Here is a 22,003-nt window from a genome sequence, read left to right as displayed (position 1 = left end):
GCGCGACTACTAGTATCCTACCTTGGGCACTATGATCCATGCAGTGGTCACTTCCAGGTTAGACATCTGTAACTGGTAGAAGCAGAGGGTATTTTCTCATTGAATTTTTGAAGGGAATTAGTTGGCCTTCTTTCAGGAAAAGCCCTTAATATATTTTACAAACCGAAAGCCACTAGGTTTAGGAGAATGGCTTTAATATGTCAACCCTGTATATGTCCCAAACACTGTATTCATCACAGAAACTTGCACTAGAATAAGACTTGGCAAGTCCATCCTGGGCCAAATCTAGTATTGAAAGACTACCATCCAACACTTCATCTGCCAAGCCAGAAGTAAAAGAGCTGAGGGAAAATGGTACATGAGGCAGCAGAATGTGCTAGTAACTTACTGTGTAGCTCTGATGGAAGTGCTTGTCTTCCATTTTCCCCTCACTTCTTGCAATGGTCTTCCACAACTGTTAGTTGATGACCAGCATTCAAAACCTCAAACGCAGCATAATGCCATTCATCGGTGTAACATGCTTCCTATGGTAGAGCTTGAATGGCGCTATGTACATTAAGTGCTTAGTCTAATGGTTATAATGCTAGCAGTAAGTGGACCAGCTGTTAGGATGCACATATAAGACATAAACGCAGATATTAGAGTTCAATTATTCAGTAACTGGATATGTTAATAGAAATTATTTCTAGATATCTGATATAATTATTCTTATTCTTTTCATAGATATTTTCAAACTTATCCTTGAATGAGCGATGTCTTTCAGCATCATTAGTTTGTAAATATTGGCGTGATCTCTGTTTAGATTTCCAGTTCTGGAAACAGTTGGATCTCAGCAGTCGTCAGCAGGTATGAAGGAAGCCAAAGAAAAACAATGTTATTTAGTAATTCAAAACTATTTCTGTTCTCCTGCTGGTGTTACCTGTAGGCCCACAAGGGGAAAATTTTGTGCAATACTTAACTTTAGTCTGAAGATCGCAGCAGTCTCTTGGTGAGGGATGCTCTTCAAAAAGACTGTGTTGACCTAATGCATCATTAACCTTTGTGATCACAGCAGTATTGTTTATAAAGGGGTGAGGTGCAACTGGAAAATTATTGGAGAATTATAATTACATAATCTATTATTATCTCTCTTGGTGACCAGAGGGCCACTGTTATGGGTATCAACTTCTAGCATTAGATGTCAAACCCAGTACATGCCTTATTGAGTCTTAACTCAGAAAAGCGCTCAGTAAAGATTTCAGCTTGGTGGAATGGGGAACAGAGACCAGCAGTTCTGATGTTATTCTTGGCCTCAGTCATAGGCCCAGTGGAACAACTGTGTCTAACAAACCCCATAGAACTGCTGAAAGGCCCTCAAGGCCCTGATCTCACTTGGCAAAAAATTCCACAGTCTGATTCAGAGCCAAGAAGTCCTGGTTGAGGCCACTAGGATCTCCTTGCGGCCAGGGACCCTAAGCACATTGTGCTTACTTGATCTTAGTGTCCTATGGGAGACATATTGGGAGAAGTGGTCCTGGGGATACAAGGGTCCCAAACCATTTAGGGCTTTAGAGGTGAGAATCAAAACCTTGAATTTGATCCAGTCCCCAACCTGGCACCAGTGCTGCTGGGAGGATCTTCACATCTGTATTCTGGACCAGTTGAAGCTTCCAGAGAGGCATCAAGGGTAGTTCTGCCTTGCATGAGTTATAGTAATCTAGTATCACATCTGACTTTGGCTGTGCTTGTGTATGTTCAAAAACAATAAGTAATGGGAATGTTAATATTGCAAACTGGACTTTGTTGACAGGTCACTGATGAATTACTGGAAAAAATTGCATCAAGAAGTCAGAATATAACTGAAATCAATATTTCAGATTGCCGTAATATATCAGATACTGGAGTTTGTGTGCTCGCATTTAAATGTTCTGGACTTCTGAGGTATACTGCCTACAGATGTAAACAGCTGTCTGACACATCTATAATTGCTGTGGCCTCGCAATGCCCTCATCTGCAGAAAGTGCATGTGGGTAATCAAGACAGGCTTACTGACGAAGGACTCAAGCAGGTAACCTTTATGTAGTGAAGATATTTTTGGTACTTAAGCATTTTATTTTCAAACTGGTTAAACTGCAGTCATGTTTGCTTATCTAGGAGTAGGGCCTTTTGAATGTGACAGAAATTATTTCTGAGAAAATATGTGTAAGATTGGGTTGTTAGTGTCAAAACAAATGCATTTATTTGTAATTATTATAAGCTGCTGCATTTTCTGATGGCATTGAAGATAATGCACAATATTTTGGAAAAATAGCATGACAAAAGGGTTAAAAAGGCAGGAAATCAGTCTGTTCTAGGCAAGAACTCAAAAGAATTAAGTGTGTGTTTATAGATGCAAATGAGAGCAGCTAGCTGCCACTGGTAGTTGCTTTTGCCTGGGCAAATCCTGCAAATCCAAACTTTTGGATTCCTTCTAGTTTTTGTAGTCCTTCTAGTTAATGTAAAGAGAGTTTAAATTATTTCTGTATCAGTGCAATATTTCAATGTATAACATAGATTCACTGAATGTAATATAATGTTAACTTCATCTGCAGCTGGGCTCCAAGTGCAAAGAACTGAAAGACATTCATTTTGGGCAGTGCTACAAGATCTCGGATGAAGGAATGATAGTCATAGCTAAAGGTTGTCTAAAGCTACAACGAATATATATGCAAGAAAACAAATTGGTAAGTACTTTATATTTAGATTAAAAATGCCTGTACCTCCTTTCTCCCCTATGTCTTGCCTTCCAAAGCATCATCAGTGCATGTTCTAATAACTGGTTTCTGGAGGGTGAACTCATAGAAACTAACAGTCATAATATAGCATCTACTAGAACACAATCTCAACGGTAACGGTAACTTTGACAAAACCCTTAGGTAGGTCAGATTATTTCAGTCATGGAAGGGGGTGTCTGAGGAGGGGACCACCAGATGTTGGGTTGGTTGGCCTCAAGCAAATGCCTGGTAGAGGAGCTCCTTTTACAGGTCCTGCAAAATTGGGGGAGTTCGGTCAGGGCCCTGATCTCTTCAGGGAGCTCATTCCACCAGGTGGGGCCAGAACAGAGAAAGCTCTGGCCCTTGTTGAGGTTTGACGTGCTTTTTTGAGGCCAGTTAGAGGTGGCAGAGCATAGAGATTTTTGGGGGTATAGGCAGAGAGATGGTCTCTCAGGTATACTGGGCCCACAGTGTGTGTGGTCTTGAAGGTAAGTACTAAAACCTTAAGCCTAATCTAGAATTCAGTTGGGAGCCAGCTGAGTTGGTGTAGTACAGGCTGGATGTGGGATCTCTATGGTGTATTAGTGAGAATCCTGGCTGCAGCGTTCTGCACCAGTTGTTGTTTTCAGATCAAGGATAAGAGTAGGCCTGTGTAGAGTGAGTTGCAGAAGTCCAGTCTAGAGGTGACCATCACATGGATCACTGTGGCTAGGTGTTCTGGGGCCAAGTACGGCGCTAATAGCATGGTTTGGCAGAGGTGGTAAAATGCCAACTTTGTGACCTGGGTTTCCATTGTAAGGGAAGCATCCAGGACCACGCCCAGGTTCTTGGCAGAGTGAGTTGCTGAGAGCTGCACACTGTCCAGGGTGGGCAGACATGCTTCTTCTCATGGTCCTTTCCTACCCAGCCACAGGACTTCCGTCTTTGCAGAGCTTCAGACGACTCTGCTTGAGCCATTTTGTCACTACTTGCAGGCAGCTGGCTAATCCTTCTGGGGGAGAGTCAGGGCAGTCATCCATCAGGAGGAAGTGCTGGGTGTCATCTGCATATTTAGTCCAACCACCTCCTCAATGCAGGATTAGCCTAAGGCATTCAGGATAACTATCTGTCCAACTGCTGCTTGAAGACTGCCAGTGTTGGGGAGCTCACCACATTGTTCGGCAGTCAATTCCACCGCTGAACTACTCTGAATTTTTTTCCTTGATATCTAAGCAATATCGTTCTACATGTTGTTTAAACCCATTACTGTGGGTCCTAGCAGGTGGCCAGGGAGAAGAAGAAAGTGACAGCTTGGGAGCTATTGGTGAGTGTTGCTTTCTTTCTTGAAGTTTGTGAGGGTATATAGGTTGCAGGAGATTGGGGGCTGTTTGAGAGTTGGTTTTTGTTCTGTTCCTTGCCTGGGTGGTGGGGTACTGCAGCTAATCGCATTAGCTGATTTGTATAAGGTGGCAGTTTTGCCTAGGGCTGACCGCTAACTCTACCCTCTGCTGGTTGGGCTTTTGTGCTATAAAAGGCTCTTGCTCGCCAGAGGTGCATGCCAAAGGCATGTGCCAAATTATAAAAGCTAAAGGTCTCTTAGCTTGTGGATCAAGAAGACTTTATTTTCGCCAGTGGGGAAGAACTGGCTGACAAGGGAAAAGTTGTGGGTGCACTTGGTACCATGTGGGCGCACTTGGACCATGTGATTTTGACTATGATCTTGGGGAAGAGAAAAGCTGTATGTGGTCACATATATAGGCTGAACTTCAGATAAACTTAAGATGGAAGTCCTAGAAGGTTGGGAGTTTCTCAAAAGTGAAAGTGAAGGCACCGTCACTGACAATTCCCTTGAAAAGGAAAACTGGGAGGAAACTAAAGAAACCAGGCTTCATAAACAGCTTTCAAAAGAACTGAATAATAAAAAAGACTAATTTAGGAAATGGAAGGAGGACCAAGGAGGAATATAAACAAATAACCAATGCTTGTAGGGAGACTGTTAGAAAAGCTAAAGCTCAGTATGAGCTTAAGCTAGCAAGAAATGCTAAAACAACAAAAAAGGGTTATTTAATTTAAAGTAAGAAAAAGAACTGGGACATGGTAGGACCATTGTGGGGACCAGAAAGTGACATTGTAACAGGTGATGAAGACAGGACTGAATTGCTCAATTCCTACTTCTCCTCAGTCTTCCCTTGCTAGGGGAGTCATGCTCAACATGGCAAAATCATTTCATGTGATAAGGGATGGGAGTTGTGGCCTAGGATCACTGTAGGATCACCATAAACACCTAGTTTCTTTAAATGAAACAAAGTCTTCTGGGCCAGATGAATTGCATCCAAGAGTACTAAAAGAACTTGCAAATGTAATTTCTGAGCCGCTATCCATTATTTGGACAATTCTTGGATAACAGGTGAAGTTCCAGAAGATTGGAGGTGGGAAAATGTTGTCCTCATCTTCAAGAAGGGGAAAAAGGAGGATTCGGGTAATTACCGATCCATCTGCTTGACGTCTATAGCTGGCAAAATTTTAGAACAAATCATCAAACAGTCAGTCCTTGAGCACCCGATTGCTTTAATTACTAAGAGTCAGTATAGCTTTCTCAGGAACAAGTAATGTGAGACTAAACTTATCTCTTTTTTTTAGAAAGTTACAACTTTGCTAGATCATGGGAATGCTGTGGAAATTTTTTACCTTGATTTCTGTAAGGCTATTGATAAGGTTCTGCATGATATACTTACTGGCAAGTTGGTAAAATGCAGTATGAATCCTATTACTGTTAGGTCGACTGGTTGACAGATTGTACTCAAAGGGTGCTTGTAAATGGTTAGTCATTTTCTTGGAGAGGAGTGGTGAGTGGAGTGCCTCAGGGATCTGTCCTGGGCCCTGTGTTGTTCAACATATTCATAAATGATTTGGATGAAGGAATAGAGGGGGTGCTTATTAAGTCTGCAGATGACACTGAACTGGGAAGGGTAGCAAACACATCAGAAGACTGAATCAGGATACAGGATGATCTTGACAGGCTGTGCTAAAATGAATAAAATGAATTTCAGTAGTGAAAAATGTAAAATTGGGCATTTAGGTAGGAAACATCAAATGCATCACTTATAGGATGGGTGAGACTTGTCTTGGCAATTGTAAATGTGAGAACTATCTGGGGGTATTAGACCATACACTGAACATGAGTCAGCAGTGCGACTCAGTGGCTAAAAAGGCAAACGAGGTTTTGCTGTATTAAAAGAAGTAGTGTTTAGATCACTCCACTCTGGTTAGACCTCACTGGAAGTACTGTGTTCAGTTTTGGGCACCACAACTGAGGAAAGATTTAGAGAAACTGGGACGTGTCCAGGGGATGTCTATGAAGATGGTGAGGGGGTTGGAGATCAAGTCGTACAAGGAAAGGCGAAGGGAGCTTGGTCTGTTTAGCCTGGAGAGAAGATGACTAAGGTGATAGGTTAACCATTTTCAAATACTTGTAGGGCTGTCATATAGAAGATGGAGCAGAGTTGTTTTTTGTTGCCCCTAAGGGTTAGACCAGAACCAATTGGTTGAAATTAATTCAAATGAATTTTTAGCTAAACATCTGGAAGAAGTGCCTGACAGAGCGGTTTCTCAGTGGAACAGGCTTCCTTGGGAGGTGGTGAATTCTACTTCCTTGGAAGTTTTTAAGCAGATGCTCCAGGGGTAGTCAAACTGTGGCCCTCCTGATATCCATGGACTACAGTTCCCATGAGCCCCTGCCAGCATTTGTAGTCCATAGACATCTGGAAGGCCGCAGTTTGACTACCCCTGGGCTAGACTGTCATCTGACAGAAATGCTGATTTTATGAACAGGCAGATTGTGAGTGGGTGGGCAGGAAAGGAAGTGCCAGTGTTTGTCTCTTGTGGCCCTTTCTTGCAGACCCAGGAATTGCTAATTGCTGCTGTGGGATGGTAGATGAATTTCTTCCAGGCCATGCTGGATTCTGGAGATGTTTGGTGGAGGGATCACTTGGGCATGAAATTGGGGTCACTAGGTAGGTTGGCAGTTGTGAGTTCCTGCATTGTGCATGGGGTTGGACTAGATGACCCTGAAGGTCCTGTCCAACTCTTATGATTCTGTGATTCTATTCGTAGAGACAAATGCACCAGCTGTGTAGGGGAAAAAAGGCTTCTAAACTACTGCAAATTACTTTTGAAAATTCAGATTGATTGTGAACAATGCCAACTGCTTTAGCTTTGGTAAGTTTATCAGAGATGTATCACAGGCAGAATCTGAGCAGTCTTGTAAATTAGCATAGTACGTTGTCACGTTTTAAGGATGTAAAGTTTTATTTAGTGATAAACTCCACAAAAAATTCTTGAGGATGGTTGGTTCTTATGGGTATCAGGAGTGAAATTTGTGAAGGTATCTTGAGGAACACTTTAGGAATTGTGCTTGTCTTGACGAGTAAATGCATAAGAACAAAAGAAGAGCTTTGCTGGATCAGAACTGTGATCTAGTCCAGCATCTTGTCTCATAGGCTGAAATCCAGCAACAGAGCAAAGTAATCAAAGCCTTCCTCTGGTATTGCATCTTGGCATTGGTGATCATAGGTTTACTGCCTCTGAATGTGAAAGTTCCTTTTAGTCACCATTGCTACTAGCTCCTGATGGACCTATCCTCCATGTATCACTCTAATCCCTTTTTAAAGGTGGCTAACATGCCTATGGCCATCACTACATCCTCTGGCAGTGAATTCTACTCTCTTATCACTCTCTGTATAAAGAAATATTTCCTTTTGTCGATCCTGAATCTACAGCCCATCAGCTTCATTGGATGCCCTCGAGTTCTACCTTTCAAGCACTGCAGAAGTGGACAAGCCTTATGGGTTTTGTTAAGTATAAAACACTTTATTTCTAGAGATGTTGAATGTTCAGTGTTTCAGGAATTTCCTACCCTATAGCTCAATTGTTTTTTTTAGGATTCTGCTTTATATTCTGTTCTATGGGTAATGCCCCTTTGGCTCTTTGTATTGGCATTTGTTTAAAAATTCATCTCAGCTCAAAGATTTCTAAGGCAACTAACAGTAATAACTAAAGTCTTTCTTATTGGCACCTACACATTCACAGCATGTACATTTATGCATGGGCCTGCAGCATAGAAAGTAAGCGTGTGCAAATAAAAAAATGCAATGGTTCAAAGCTTTTTCAAGCATTTTCAGGCTGAAGAGCACATAACAGTAGAATCTTTTTCACATTACACATAGTTTGGCAGTCAGTTTACTATACTGGCCACAAATCTATTTATGTATGTTTAATTCTAATTAAGCAAAATGTTAAGAGATGTAGCATAAAATTATATCTAGATTTCTAGCACAGTATAAGGAATTTGGGGTTTAAGTCTGAATATTTCTACTTGTGGCCAGCTTTGATGGCAGAGACATCTACACTAGAGGCACACATTTTAGCTACTTGTATCAGGTCATTTGCTGTAACAATACATTTGCACAGGAGTGGTTTCATGGCTAAGGGAGTTAAGTTGTTCTATTGCTTTGACTTTTACAGTGGACTGTTACATTACTTCCCTTATTTCTTCAAGTTCATCTATTACCTGTTTTCTCAGTGATTATAATCTTAACTAGGACATTGTCTTGCAAGTCTGCCCTGTCGAGGTGCTCTGGAGTGGCATCAGAATTAATGCTGCATGGAAGATACGCAGATTGGAAAGACACAATCAAACTTCGATGCAGTCCAAATTGTTGTTTGAGCTGCTTACATCTGGCATGCTATAGTTGCTCATCTGCATCACAAGTATAGTATGTCAGGAGTTTTACCACCTACACAAGGCAAAACTACTAGCACCCTACCTGGCCTTGGGAGACCTAGCCACAGTGACCCATGTAATGGTCTCCTCCAGATTGGATTACTGCAGTTCACTTTATGTGTGGCTGTGACTTGACCCTGACTCAGAAATTAAGACTGGTACAAAATGGCACTGCTTGGGTCCTTATGAAGACATCATGGAGGGCCTGCTCTCCAGCAGCTGCATTAGTAGCCAGTTGAATTCCAGATCAGATTCAGTGTTTTGGGATTGACCTTCAAAGCCCTGCACAGTCTGGGCTCTGCATACCTAAGGGACTGTCTCTCCCAATATATTCACTAAAGAGCATTGTGCTCTGCAAGTACTAACCTGTTGGTGGTTTTTGGCCCAAAGATGTCCTCCTGGCCTCAGTCAGAACCAGGACCTTTTCAGCCCTGGCTCCAGCCAGTAGGAATGAGTTGACTATTGAAATTTGAGCCTTGATGGAGCTGTCAAAGTTCTGTAGGTCCTGCAAGATAGCACACTTCCATCAAGTCTATGGTTGAGGCCATGGCAATCTGTCTTTTTAACTCTTTAAACGATTTAAAAAAAAATAAGAAGAGTTGGTTCTTATATGCCGCTTTTCCCTACTTGAAGGAGGCTCAAAGCGGCTTACAGTCGCCTTCCCATTCCTCTCCCCACAGCAGACACCCTGTGGGGTGGGTGAGGCTGAGAGAGCCCTGATATTACAGCTCGGTCAGAACAGTTTTATCAGTGCCATGGCGAGCCCAAGGTCACCCAGCTGGTTGCATGTGGGGGGAGCGCAGAATCGAACCTGGCATGCCAGATTAGAAGTCTGCACTCCTAAGCACTACACCAAACTACACCTAACTACTACACCAAAATTGCTACTGTAAGCCATCCCAAGCCTGATTGTAGAGGGGGGTGGTATAAGTAAATAATTTTAAGTAAATAAATTGTGGTGCTTTGTTTGAGCAACCAGATATCTTACTTCTTGTTTTGCTCCTCTAAGCTGTTGTGTATGGAAACCTGCCTTAGCCTGGAATGTTTTTCTCCATAGTACGCTCATTTAAGACTTCTTAGATTTCCTTTTTTTACAATAGGCGGGCATCTCTGTCAGCATGGAAATGCTCTCCTTTCAAACATAACACCCACTCTCTCACTTGTTAAGGTAGGTTAAAAGTATATGACTGGCCCAAGGTCATGCAACACATTTCTGTGGCAGAGTAGGGAAACTTGGGTCTCCCAGATACTGGCCTAACACATTCACTGCTACCCAACTGGCTCTTAAAGAACAATATACTTAAAAATAGAGAATAGATAAAACAAGATTATAAAATTGCAGGACAATGCAGTGAAATCACATATATAACAAAATTAAGCTAGGTTACAAAATTGGAGAACCATGTAAGAAAAACAATGGAGTCTGCCTTTTATTCCTCAGACAGTTCCAAAAGATGACACAGCTTAACATTTTGGGATGAGTGGTACATCAGAGCTAAATTTCTTGCACTTCAGTTGGCTACAATGTCTATAACTTAAGTTACTAGTATTAGACAGCCTGTCACTTTTCTATGCAAACTGTACCTAGTCTGTTGACCTTTAGGTGGCACTATTGACTTTACAAATGGGAATGGCATGCTTTAGTGTCCTGGGTACAATCTTAGATGGTTGGAAGTGCAATGACTGTGATGCTGACTGGTCATAAATCTCCAAGTGGGCAGTGATTATCAATGCATCTCCCTGTGAACACTTGTCAGATGGTGAGAGGCCAGAGATGAAAAAGCACTGACTTCTTTTACAGTGTTAGAATTTAAACTCAAGGGAGTTGAATGTTTGAGCTATTCAGGGTTGTGTTGTTCAGGGGTCAAAGTTCAAAAGATTTTCGTATATTAGAATTGTGTATGAAATTAGTATCTGTTTTAAAGGGATACAAAATGTTCTACCTGTAGAATTATTTTATTGTACTTGAATGTGTGCAAATTTCTAAATGTAGTAGTCCTTTCTAAATTGCAGCTTGATAACAGTGTCTGAACTAAATGTGTATGAGTGCACGGGTTACTTTTGCTAGCTCAATTGGGCTTTAAGGCTTTTTTTTTTACTAACTGCTATGGATAAATAATAAATATTTTCTGTAACTTGTACATTGCTGGACTGTTAATTGCAAAATAGAATTGAGTGAACACTGTTATTGCATTAGTTGTAAATTGCTGCTGTTGCTGTGTACTTATATGGGCATGATGTTTGTGTGCTGTTATACAGCTGTGGTTGGTACATCTAAATCTTGAGTAAAATGGAGGGTTAGGGTTAGGATGCTTCTCAGTTAGGGTTGCCAGATCCCCTCTGGGCACTGTGGAGGGTTTTGGTTGCCAGAGCCATACTGGGAAACTATTAGAAATTTGGAGATGGAGCCTGGGGAGGACTTTGGGACCTTAGTGGGGTCCAGTGCCACAGAATCCATCCTTCAAAGCATCAATTTTCTCCAGGGGAAATAATCTCTGTAGTCTGGATATGAGGTCTAATTCCAGAGGATCCCCAGGTCCCACCTGGAGGGTGTCATCTGTATTCTCAGTGATCTCACCCTGATGGTTCTTTCTTGTATTGATACAATTTCAGATGGCTGGTGCTATTGCACTTGCACCTGCCCAGCAAGTTGTCATTTACTCATTTAAGATGTTAGTATATTAATTGATCAAAGCAATTTACAATATACTTTGTTTATTTATTTATTTATTACATTTGTATACTGCCCTCCCTTCACCACTCCCAATGCTGAATGTATATATGAGAATGAAGATTAAAAAGTGGAAATACTCACAGGAGGATGTGTGCAATTAAGGAAAAAAACTATGTGGCTCAAATCTTGCAGTTAACAGAAGAATTCCTGAGTTCCAACTATGTTAACATTAAACACAGAGTCTTTAATAATAATCAATACTAGGTAATGTCTAGTTTTGTTGTAAGACTTCCTTAGCCTTGAAATAATAATTGTACATGTCCAAAAAATTCAAACAGAGCTCAAGGTCTCTTGGGAACAGAATAGAGGTCTAAAGACTCTGAAGACAAGAACTCTTCATGTTTAATGTTAACATAGTTGGAACCTAGGAATTCTTCTGTTACCTGGAAGATTTATTGAGTCACACTCGCCCCACCCCAAAATATGAGCCTTTTCTATCAGGACAAGAGGTCTTTAATGTCCTGAGGATCACATAAAGAGGAGCCAGGTCCAACAGTTTGATAATCTCTCCCCCCCCCCACCCCCAATCTCTGAAACTACTGTAATGTACTCTTGTGATTCTAGGACCTAAGCAAGGCACTGGAGTGCCTATACTGGGTCCAGAGGAACTGTGTTGCTTCAAAACAGCACAAGTTTTATGTGCAGAAAGTCCTAGGTTCAACCCTTCAGATCTTCACTTAAAGGATCATGGGTTTAGGAAAAGAATTCTGAGGCCCATAGTTATCCACTATAGAAACTACTGAACTAGCAATAGCATTTTGAATGGTATCATTATATCACATTTTGTTATTGTTCAAATGATACTTAAGTCCATCTCTCCCTCTGCCTGAAATAACTGGGTTTCCAGGCGATAAAAGATTTAAAATACTGGTTAAGGTGGTGGTGAAGCAAGTAATTAAGGTCAGATTGTATTATGCCTAGTACCCTGCAGAAAGCTCTCAATGTGCCATTTATAACAAGCTGTTGAAATATTTAGCTTCCCTTGTTTCTGGCTTGAATGGGAATCAGTGCAAAATCTACTGGATTTGTGTGCTTTTAGCAGTGATTACCAGTGGGGAAAGGTGAATGACTGAAAAACATAGTTAATATTGTCCTTAAATATCAGATAAAGATTTTTCACTTACCTGATTTAACACAGTAAACGAAGTGCCATCAAGTTGCAACATTGTGACATCTCATGAGGATTTAAAGGCAAGAGATGAGTGCAGATGGTTTCCAATTCCTCTGTATAGCAACCCATGTCTTCATTGATGGCCACCAATCTAAATCCGCCTTCCCTACCAAATAGGAACCATGAATTTCAAGGCTCTGTTTCTCTTAAATTGCAATACTACATATTAAAGTTTATTCCTGTAACTAAGACCATGTGTAGTAGCCCCTTCTATAGAAAACTGATCACTGTTGCCTCAGGAAGTTTTGGTTCTTAAGCTCTAAACAATCTACCTGAGTATTGTGCTACTTTTCTTTTTGTTCTCCAACTTGTTTGCTGGTTTTGTTTATTGGACAGGTAATTTGGTATTGGTTTATACATATTCTGTGCATATGTTGTATATCTTAAATACCTTGGGCCCTTTATACATGAGACTACCACTCCCATTTTGTTGCAGTCTGTGTTCTACCTGCTGAATATTCTGCATGTGCAGCAGTCACCGTGACATAGGGAAGGTAGCTGATGGCTTCTGGACAGATATGGGTGAAACTTTTCTCCAGGATGTAGGCCCCAAGTCCAAACTAGAATGTTTTCTGAAAGTATTGGAGATATATTATGGGCTAAATTAGAAGTGGATCCTCAGTGGTCTCAGACTACTTGTTCTTATTCCTATGCTGCATGAACACAACTTCCTGACTATAAGATACAGCCAACAGAGCCACCTATCTGGCAGGGTCCCTGTCAAGAGGATAGTGAGGCAAAGCTGTATTCTGGCCCCTCTGCTAATTAATTTTTTATATCAATTCAAGTGTTCAAGCTGTGCTGAATCCAGACTTCCACCCACCAAATCTAGCAAACAGATGCCACCTTACTCTATGCGGATAACGCAGCCATTTTATCCCATTCTGAAGTAGGGCTCTCACAGCTTACTGTAAAGAGGAAAAACTAATGAACTTTCAAAACCCAAAATTTTAGGCTTCTATAGGAGATATGTCAAACATAACTGGCAGATTGATGGACATGACATAGAGCAGGTGAAGACCTAGGTGTAGTATTTCAATTGATAGGTTCATGCAGGGTTCAGATGACCTGGCTGCAAGGGCAAGTGTCATTTGAAGCTTGTACTTGGTACCAAATAATATGCTTCTGGCTTAAGCTGAGACTTAACTAACCCAACTGGATTAACCCCATTAATTCTTTCAGATAGCTACTGCTCAGGTTAGGCGGTTGCAGTTGAAAATAAGCTACACCTTCCTAACTTTTCTTGTTCTCAGGAGCTGAAAAACTGCTTGAACCACATATCTGGGACATAGCTCTTCTAACTGACAGAGCTTGGACACATGTGGTAGTGAATCATAGCCAAAGCTTCAGGACAGCTAGCTGTCTTTACACTCTAAAATTCCCCAAATGCTGCATTCACCTAATCCTGCTTTAATTGCTCGCTCTCAGTGCTACTGGAAGGTAGATATTTATACATTTCCTACTTCTAACGTCTGTTTCTTCCAGTTGAACACATTTGAAACAGTGAAACATATATTATACTGCCTGTTTTGCAAGGATGTTAAATTCTGCACATCTCATCCCTGTTCTATCTAAATTCTCAGGAACATTTGATATATTCTAAATGTGTTTCCTTCTTGGCAACCAATTTAAGGAGACTACCTCTACAATGGCCAAATTCTGTGCTGAGACTTTGGCCATAAGAAAGCAGTTATTCCTAACCATTTGATAACTTCTTAAGTTATTGAATTTTAATTCTTGTTTATTAATTTTATTTTACTGTGTAAACTATTGGAAAACTACTTGACTGATCTTTGATTGTAATAAATGTTGATGAGTTCAAAGCATTATTAGAATGCATGCTTTGAGCTTGGTATCAGTGATTGTAGAATGCTTCTTTGTAGTTATTGTGGGTTCTGAAGTGTGCTGCTGGGAACCTTTAGGTTCATTAGATTCTTTAGTGTGAAGCATAGTAATGGATAAGTTGTCAAGAAAGACAGCTTTCCCACTACTGCTGCATAAGAAATGCAATATGAAGCTGTCAGATGTACCATCATTTGCTCCACAGTCTGACCTGTCCAGTGCTCCACTTGAACTGAATATATCCTCTAGAAAACAACAAAGAACACTCAATATACTTTGGTTCACGTATGAATGTATGGGTGCTACTCAGTAACCAATTCACTGTGGAAAATATTTCCTGAAGTTAGAAGGATTGAGAATTGAGGTATAGTATTTCTTATGAAATTAGTGTTTATCTCTCCCTGCTTGTTAAATGTACCTATTCATGACCTCTGGGATGGTCTAATTTATTTAAAAAATGAACCTCTTCAAAGAAGGTTGCATTTCCATTATTGATGATCCTCAATATTTCTTTAATTTGAACAAACTTATTTTGCCTTGGAACAAAATGTATCATGGACATCTGCAACTCAGCTCGAATATGAGCAATTTTTAAACAATAAGATATGCTAATATTTTGAAGTAAGCTTGTAAAATGACTGCTAAAGGAACACAAGTTTTAAGTTAAATGTGTTCAAAGCTTGTTTACTGTGAAAATTCTTTCATTAAATGCCTCGTTAAAGCTTTGTGTGCTGAAAAGAACAAATTTTAAGCTGTTTTAAAGCTGTTTTAAATAGTATATACACACTGATTTTGGTGGTGAATAAATTTTATAAGTAATAGATTCTAGATATACATGTTCTAATTTTTCGACAATGCATTTTTTTTCTGTTACTAAATACTTGGTACCTCAGTGTTTACTAATACCAAACTCAGCTTATTTCTAACTACATAGGATTTCCCATTTTACATCTGCCACTGCTTTAGGCTAAATAAAGTAACACATTACTCTTAGCTTTTAGCTGTAGGGTGCGTATTGTTCCACCTTGTCAAATGTTTGATGTTCAGTCTTTAATCATTTTAGTAAAGTCCTGGAAATTGGCTGCAGTTAACATTCTTGCTCTGTGTTCAAATAATGAAAATTGATGTACGTAAATATCACATGAATTTTACCTTTTTAAAAATAATGCAGTTTTAATAATGTAGCAATAAAACATTGGAAATTATACTTGGGGACATGTACTCTTTCTCTCTCCAGCTTGAATTCTTCAGTCTTCTCTATTGTTAGCCTTAGCGGTGGTTTAGCAAAGACACCTTTATAAAAACTTAGATTCATTAATGTAGGTTTTGTAGAGAGTCTGAACATTTTCTGATCTCCAAATAGAACATGATCTGATTTATCATGTTTGCTTGACTAACCTTGCAGGCTTGACTAACCTACCCTTCTCTGTGCTGCTGTTCATGCCTGTGTCTCCTGCTACCCAATGTCTGATTACTATGGGTACAAGTGGCATGGCACTGGGGGTGTAGCCATTTGCTCACTGTCCCTCTTTTTCTTTCTAGCACTCCTTTTAAGAAAGCATATCTACAACAGTGCAGGTCTATGAGGTATAGAGAACTGATGGCAGCATTTGACACTTATTTTTTAAAAATCTTCTCAAATACTCTCAGTCTGAGCAAGTGATCAAAAAGAAAAGTGGAAAACACAGTTCCTCATGTCTGTACATGCTCTAGTAGTTGTTAAGACAGACTCTCTAGCTTAGAAGTGGTTTTAAATTGTTCCAGTTGCCTTCTAGTCTCTGCTCAGGCCTGCAGCCCTGTATCTGGCAATGATCTCCTCCAGCAGATCCCAGGTGAGAGCTCGCTCTATCTTGATGGAATCAGCCCAAACAAGACTCTTCTCTTCTTCCACTACCCAGATCAGAACAGGTTACAGAAGTTTTTACTTGAAGTCTTTATAGCATCTTAACATCTTCAAAATCTCTGTTCTCTGCTGAGTCTCACCTTTGTAGCTGGAGGGTGTGTATGCTTGTGTGTGATTTCAGCATTACACCATAGCAATCCATGTGTACCATGGGTAGTGCTGGTGAGCAATTGACCTCCCACCCCCAGCCCCTGGTAGTCCTCTGTCAAGAAAGATAAAAGTTTTTTAAAACTCAAGGTGAAAATTTTTCTCGTTTCAAATCCCTAAAGAAAAATATATTTCTCCACATGACTTGTATTCAGTCAAACACTGAAAGTATCCCATGCTATTGTTATGTTCCGATACCAACAAGTATGTTTATTTAATTAGGGAAGATACAAGTCAAATGTGGTTTAAATAGTAGTTTATTTGATACAGATTTCAAGCTTCGTGTTGGAATACAAATAGTTGTAAAAAATTACTTACCTTTCTTTGTTTAAATGTAAGGAAAAAACATAGGTGCTGAAATCTGTTGACAGATTAATTTTAGTACACCCAGAGGGCTGTGTGTGATATACTGCAAATGTGGCTGTCTGCTCATTTCAACTTAATTCTCTTCGGTGCTGGTCTCTGGAGCATCTCAGTTTTACTGTTATACTCTATAGCATCATTTACATTATTGTTTGTTGTGTATCAGATAGATGATCACAGTAGTCCTTCCAACACATAACTCGAAACATAGAAATAAGGATTTTAGTTTTGGCTTTGAGACTTGCACAGCCAGTCTGAGGGTGGGTAACATCAGAAATTAAAAACATTTGGTTACAATAAATTAAAATATACAATAAAACATAAAAATTGTTAATCCCCCCTTCCTCATGATAACTAGAATTTTACTGGGGGGGGGGGTGCTTGGTCAGTGTTTGGGTAGATTGTTTTGCAGATAGTTTCTCAGATAGGAAGACCAACATCTTGGTGCTGGTTTCTTGGGATCAACCTTAGGCCTGGTGAAACTGTTCTGTCTTACAGGTCCTACAGAATCATTTAAAATTGCAGAGGGATCTCACCAAATAGGGTTTTCCACCAAGCCAGGACCAAGGCTGAAATATCCCTGGCCTTGGTGAAGGCCAGTTTTACTACTTTGGGGTCAGAGATCCTGAGCAAATTTTAATAATTTGATCTTAATGCTCTTTGAGGGTTTAGCAGAACAGGCAATCCTGCATATGCAGGGTCCCAGACCGTTTAGGCCTTTGAATGTAAAAATCGGAACCTTGAACCTATTTGGTCTCCAGTCTGGAGCCAGTGCAGCTGGGAGAGCACAGGTGTAATGTGTGCTGTCCAGATGTCCTGAGCTGCTGCATTCTGGACCAGCTGTAGTCTCTGGAGTAATTTCAAGGGCTGCCCTGCATAGGATGACTTACAGCAGTCTAATCTGGATCATGGTGGTTAGATCAGATACTGAGAGTAGGGTGCAAGTGGTTGAGCCTGGTGAAAGTGGTAAAATGCCTGTTGAACGACATTTGTGATCTGGGCTTCTATAGATATAGAACATCCAGAATCAAACCCAGGCTCTTCATGACAAAGATGTTACATGGATCCCGTTAAGAGCCTCCCCACTGACGTACTGGCCAAGCAAGGGGACCTTAGCTGAATTTAACTTTAGCCAGCACCACCATGGCCTCCAGAGATTTGGCTGTGTAATTTTGTTTTCATTATTATGTTGTTGGGTTTTTATTTTTTTACCCCTTCCCCCAGTTTACAAATCAGTAAGATACTTGTACTGTCCCACATCAGTCCTAGGGTTAATCACCTGAAAAACATGACCTGCAGTATGGAACCTAGCAAAGTTGTTTAATATTTTGGCAATGGCATCTACTCACTGTTAATTTTATGCAACTAGAAAGGGATATTTCTTCCATGTTAGAAAATATTTTAATGTTCTATCCCTTGTCTCTGATCATGATTTGAAGTGAATTTTCAAATGGTTTTCACAGGTCTAGTGTATTTATTGTTAGTGCTATGGATTTTGTGTTCATGTCCATGTGTGCCTTTGGTCTGCTACACATTTTTGTGTTCATAAATAGGATATGCTTCATGGAATAGATAAATTTAGGTATGTGATGCCTGGAAAAATTAATAGGAAATATTTTTATGAAGACTTTGTTTTTATGATGTGACACTCAAAAACTGGAGAGCACTAAATTTTCAAATTTTCATTTAGAATCAGTGCTTTTTAAGATGAGATTTTACTTACTAAAATGTGTAGTATGAAGATTTTTCATGATCATGGATCAACAAAACTTTTTACTCACATGTATTACATTTTAAAAACATGTATAGAATGAATAATATCCCTTTACTAGTTTCAAAGCCCCTTTATAAAAAGGGGTTTTGAAAGGGGGGTTGCCTCATGCGGCGGTCTGACGCTGCGCGAGGCGCTTCGCGCCTCCCGCAGCGTCAGACAGGCAAGGAGGGAATCCCCAGCAGCCGCGCTTCGCGCGACTGCTGGGGGTTCCCTCGTGCGGCGGTCTGACGCTGCGCGAGGCGCTTCGCGCCTCCCGCAGCGTCAGACCGGGAGCAACTGCGAGCCGCGCTGCGTGCGGCTCGCAGTTGCTCAGCCTGGGAATCGGAGGGACCAATCGGCAGGCGCTTCGCGCCTGCCGATTGGTCCCTCCGATTGTCTGTCGTGAGGAAGGGTCCAACCCGGACCCTTCCTCATCACGGACAAAGCCCACCTCTAGGGGGCTTAACGAATTATATAGTCCGTGGCGCCCGTGGCGCCACGGGCTGTTTAAAGATCTGTTTATACATTTATGGGGAGTTTTTAAAAAGTTCTTAGTAGTGGGCTACATCCAGTAGTGGCCTTCTGCTTACCATCTGGATCCTTCCTTATATCAAGAACCATGATCGTTGGAATATATTTTTAAAGGCAGCAGTGTTTTGCTCCAAGTGTTATGTTTTGTACAGCGCACAAATACATTCCTTGCTTTCTTGTATCAGTGCTATGTTCCTGTATCCTTTGCAGCAGTTCAGATTTTCACTTGAAAATAACTGTCAGTGAACTGTTTTACTGCAGTTGCTCATTCTGGGTATAATGTATTTTATATAGTGTTTCTTGAGCATTCCAAGTATTTCATATATAAAAATTACTAAAATAATTCAGTGGCCATGTTAGCAAGTATTATACCCATTTTGCTGCATGAGCTGCGGTTCCCCATAGTCACTTGTGAGGTAACAGTGAGGTAGTATTGTGAGGTAGTATGTCACTTCTGAGGTAACATTGTTTCTTTTACAGTAGTATCCTAATTCAATATACTGAATTTTGGTTAGGAAAGTGCCGTACAACTTGTTCTCTGTAGATGTTATTAACTGTCATAATGTTGCTTCATAGTGGGATGAATTAAAGAGAAAATACATATAGTATGAATTTGATGATAAAGTATATAAAGGTTTTAGTACTGTTTTAATGGCTAATGTGGATTCCCTACTCTAAGATTTGGTGTTTCAAAACCATTATTTCATTTTGTCACCAGTTCAAATAAATATTTTAAGGTATTCCTGTTAAGTTTATTAAAAATCTTTTGACTGCCAATATTCTATGGAAATGCTATTATGAATGAAGAGAAATTTTAATACATGAAAAACACATATTTAAGGGCTGCTAGTCAAGACTGTACTCCAAGACTGTGTACTATTCATTTGTCGTTTGTACTGACCATCTTATGAAAATCATTCTCTTCTACTATCATTAAGGACATTGGACTATGGCTATAATATTAAGAAGTGGGCTAGAATCTCAAGTATTACAAAAGAATATGTAAAGCCTGAAACAATAAACTCAGTGTTGTCTTATCTACAGGGAAATATTAAAAGGAAAGCTTATTTTCAGTATATATCTGAATGTATGGATAATACATCTGATAATTATTTTAAAGGAGCTGGTACATTTAAGAGGTCCCACAGTATCTCTTCAACACTTCTAGTTTTGTCATGTCAAAATCCATTGTGAATTTTGGGGAAACAGTGATTTCAAGTGACAACATATAACATCTCTACTACACTGTAATTATTTAGCTTTTTGTTGATAAAATTCGTACTATGCATATCATAAAATTACTACTCAATTGCAGAAGTATTGAATCAAAATAATAGGCTTTGCCACCTGCCCTTTCATGCAACTTATTCAATTTATACACTGACCATAATAATAATTTAAAGAAATGATATTCTTGAAAGCTTTATCTGTATTTAATGGTGTTTATTAAAAAATGGTCCATTCACTTCTTCTGCCAGCTGGTATCCAAAGATCTAATATCACACCAGTTTTAAGACTTAAAAAAGCCCTACAGTTCAAGTTCAAAACATTCATTATCTTAAAGAAAATTTAAACAAACTTTCCATAACAGTATTTGTTGAATCTGTTTCATAGTAACTACCATGACGTTCATCGAGTTGAAGTGGACGAAGACGCTGACATGAAAAGATAGTAATTCTTGAAGACTTGGCTTCATAGTGTGTATATAATCCTTCATGCTTCTCAATGGTACCCTAGCCCTTGTACCCACCAGAACAAAAGAAACTGAATTGGAAATTGTGGGAGCTGGGGAATGTTCCATTGGCTGTGCAGCTCATGGCCCATAGGCCTTGTCAGGACTCAGTTTGAGGTTCTTTATTCTTTCTGACAGATGTGAGGTAAGTTCTATGAGGTGGAAGTCATTACTCGAGTGAGGGCAATGTCAGATCAAAAGTAACCAGTGATCAAACAAGGTAAAGGGGCTGTGGAAAATAGGCTTGCTTTCTGACCTTGACACCTGTCTGATCAGTGAGGGAAATGTGTGTTATATGTCAGACAGAGCCGATTCTCTTTGATGTACAGTGAATGAGAAAAGATGGAAACTCAATTGGAGGCAGGAAGATTTTGATTTCCTATTTCTTTTGGAGCAGTTAAATGTGCTATTGTTATAATACTGATGTTGGCTATGCTGCTGTTATAAGTTCTTTAAAGGTCTTAGAATGAAATGTTTAGTGGCCATTATATGTAAAATGAATGGTAATGGCTAGTTAAAATGGACTAAAGAAAAGTACGGTATGAGATACATTTTAAAGATTGTGTCTTACAATTTTTGTAAAATGTCATTTTAATCGTATTAATGGAAAAGCCACTGTTTAATAGTTTCTTTGAAAAAACTGATAAAAGTTTGGAAGAATACATAGGGCCATCTAATGGAGTTGAACAGTAAATCACAGCGAAATCACTAGAAATTCAGTACATATAAAATAGCTTCAAATCAAACAATGCTATCATCAGTTTTGCTTAAACACTGTGATGTATATATGTGCATGTTAAGTAGTTGATCTCATAGTAGAGAGGTATCTGTGTGAAAGTCACTGGAAATCAGTAGTGTAGTCTTATGTGCACATTTATTCCATGTTCCTTAATGTTTAAATATGGTAAAAGCTGAAATAACTGAGCATGTGATTTTAAACTTTACATTAATTAGTATGCTACATTCATGGATATATGCTACAGTTTGATTCTCCTGTAAGTAAACTTCCACTTAATACTATATCAGTATGTATTTTATTTAGTTGTCGTTTCATATTGAAAATCTAAGGATTTTGTACTTGCAATCGCAAAACAACAGATGTCTTAATTCTTATCACTGAAATATATCCTTAGAAGCAGAATGTATTACAGGTTGTTGCCTATGCCTTTTACCTTGTGCTTTGCTATTTGATTTCATTTTGTGAGCACTGAGTGTGGCGAGCCGGGTTCAACTCTGCGCTTCCCCACGTGCAGCCAACTGGGTGACTTTGGACTCGCCACAGCACTGAAAAAGCTGTTCTGACTGAGCAGTATTATCAGGGCTTTCTCAGCTTC

The 22,003-nt window shown here is 39.8% G+C and overlaps 1 protein-coding gene across 8 annotated transcripts in view; it reads left to right on the top strand.

Moving 5' to 3' along the window:
* Nucleotides 1-22,003, top strand: part of FBXL17 (F-box and leucine rich repeat protein 17) — a 192,093-nt gene that overhangs the window by 3,094 nt on the left and 166,996 nt on the right. For 5 of the 8 annotated variants that reach the window (XR_013233131.1, XM_077347746.1, XM_077347740.1 and 2 more), the window contains exons 2-6: nucleotides 724-846; nucleotides 1,790-2,047; nucleotides 2,571-2,702; nucleotides 3,991-4,035; nucleotides 7,490-7,564. Coding sequence is in view for 7 of the 8 variants with exons in the window: in XM_077347746.1 (XP_077203861.1) it covers nucleotides 724-846; nucleotides 1,790-2,047; nucleotides 2,571-2,702; nucleotides 3,991-4,035; nucleotides 7,490-7,564 (633 nt within the window). In the remaining variant the exon portion in view is untranslated. The remainder of the gene's footprint in view (nucleotides 1-723; nucleotides 847-1,789; nucleotides 2,048-2,570; nucleotides 2,703-3,990; nucleotides 4,036-7,489; nucleotides 7,565-22,003) is intronic. The other 3 variants (XM_077347742.1, XM_077347743.1, XM_077347744.1) reach the window with 3 other exon arrangements.

Source organism: Paroedura picta, chromosome 7 (assembly GCF_049243985.1).
Source record: "Paroedura picta isolate Pp20150507F chromosome 7, Ppicta_v3.0, whole genome shotgun sequence".
NCBI lineage: Eukaryota > Metazoa > Chordata > Lepidosauria > Squamata > Gekkonidae > Paroedura > Paroedura picta.
This window is presented reverse-complemented; position numbering and strand designations above follow the sequence as displayed.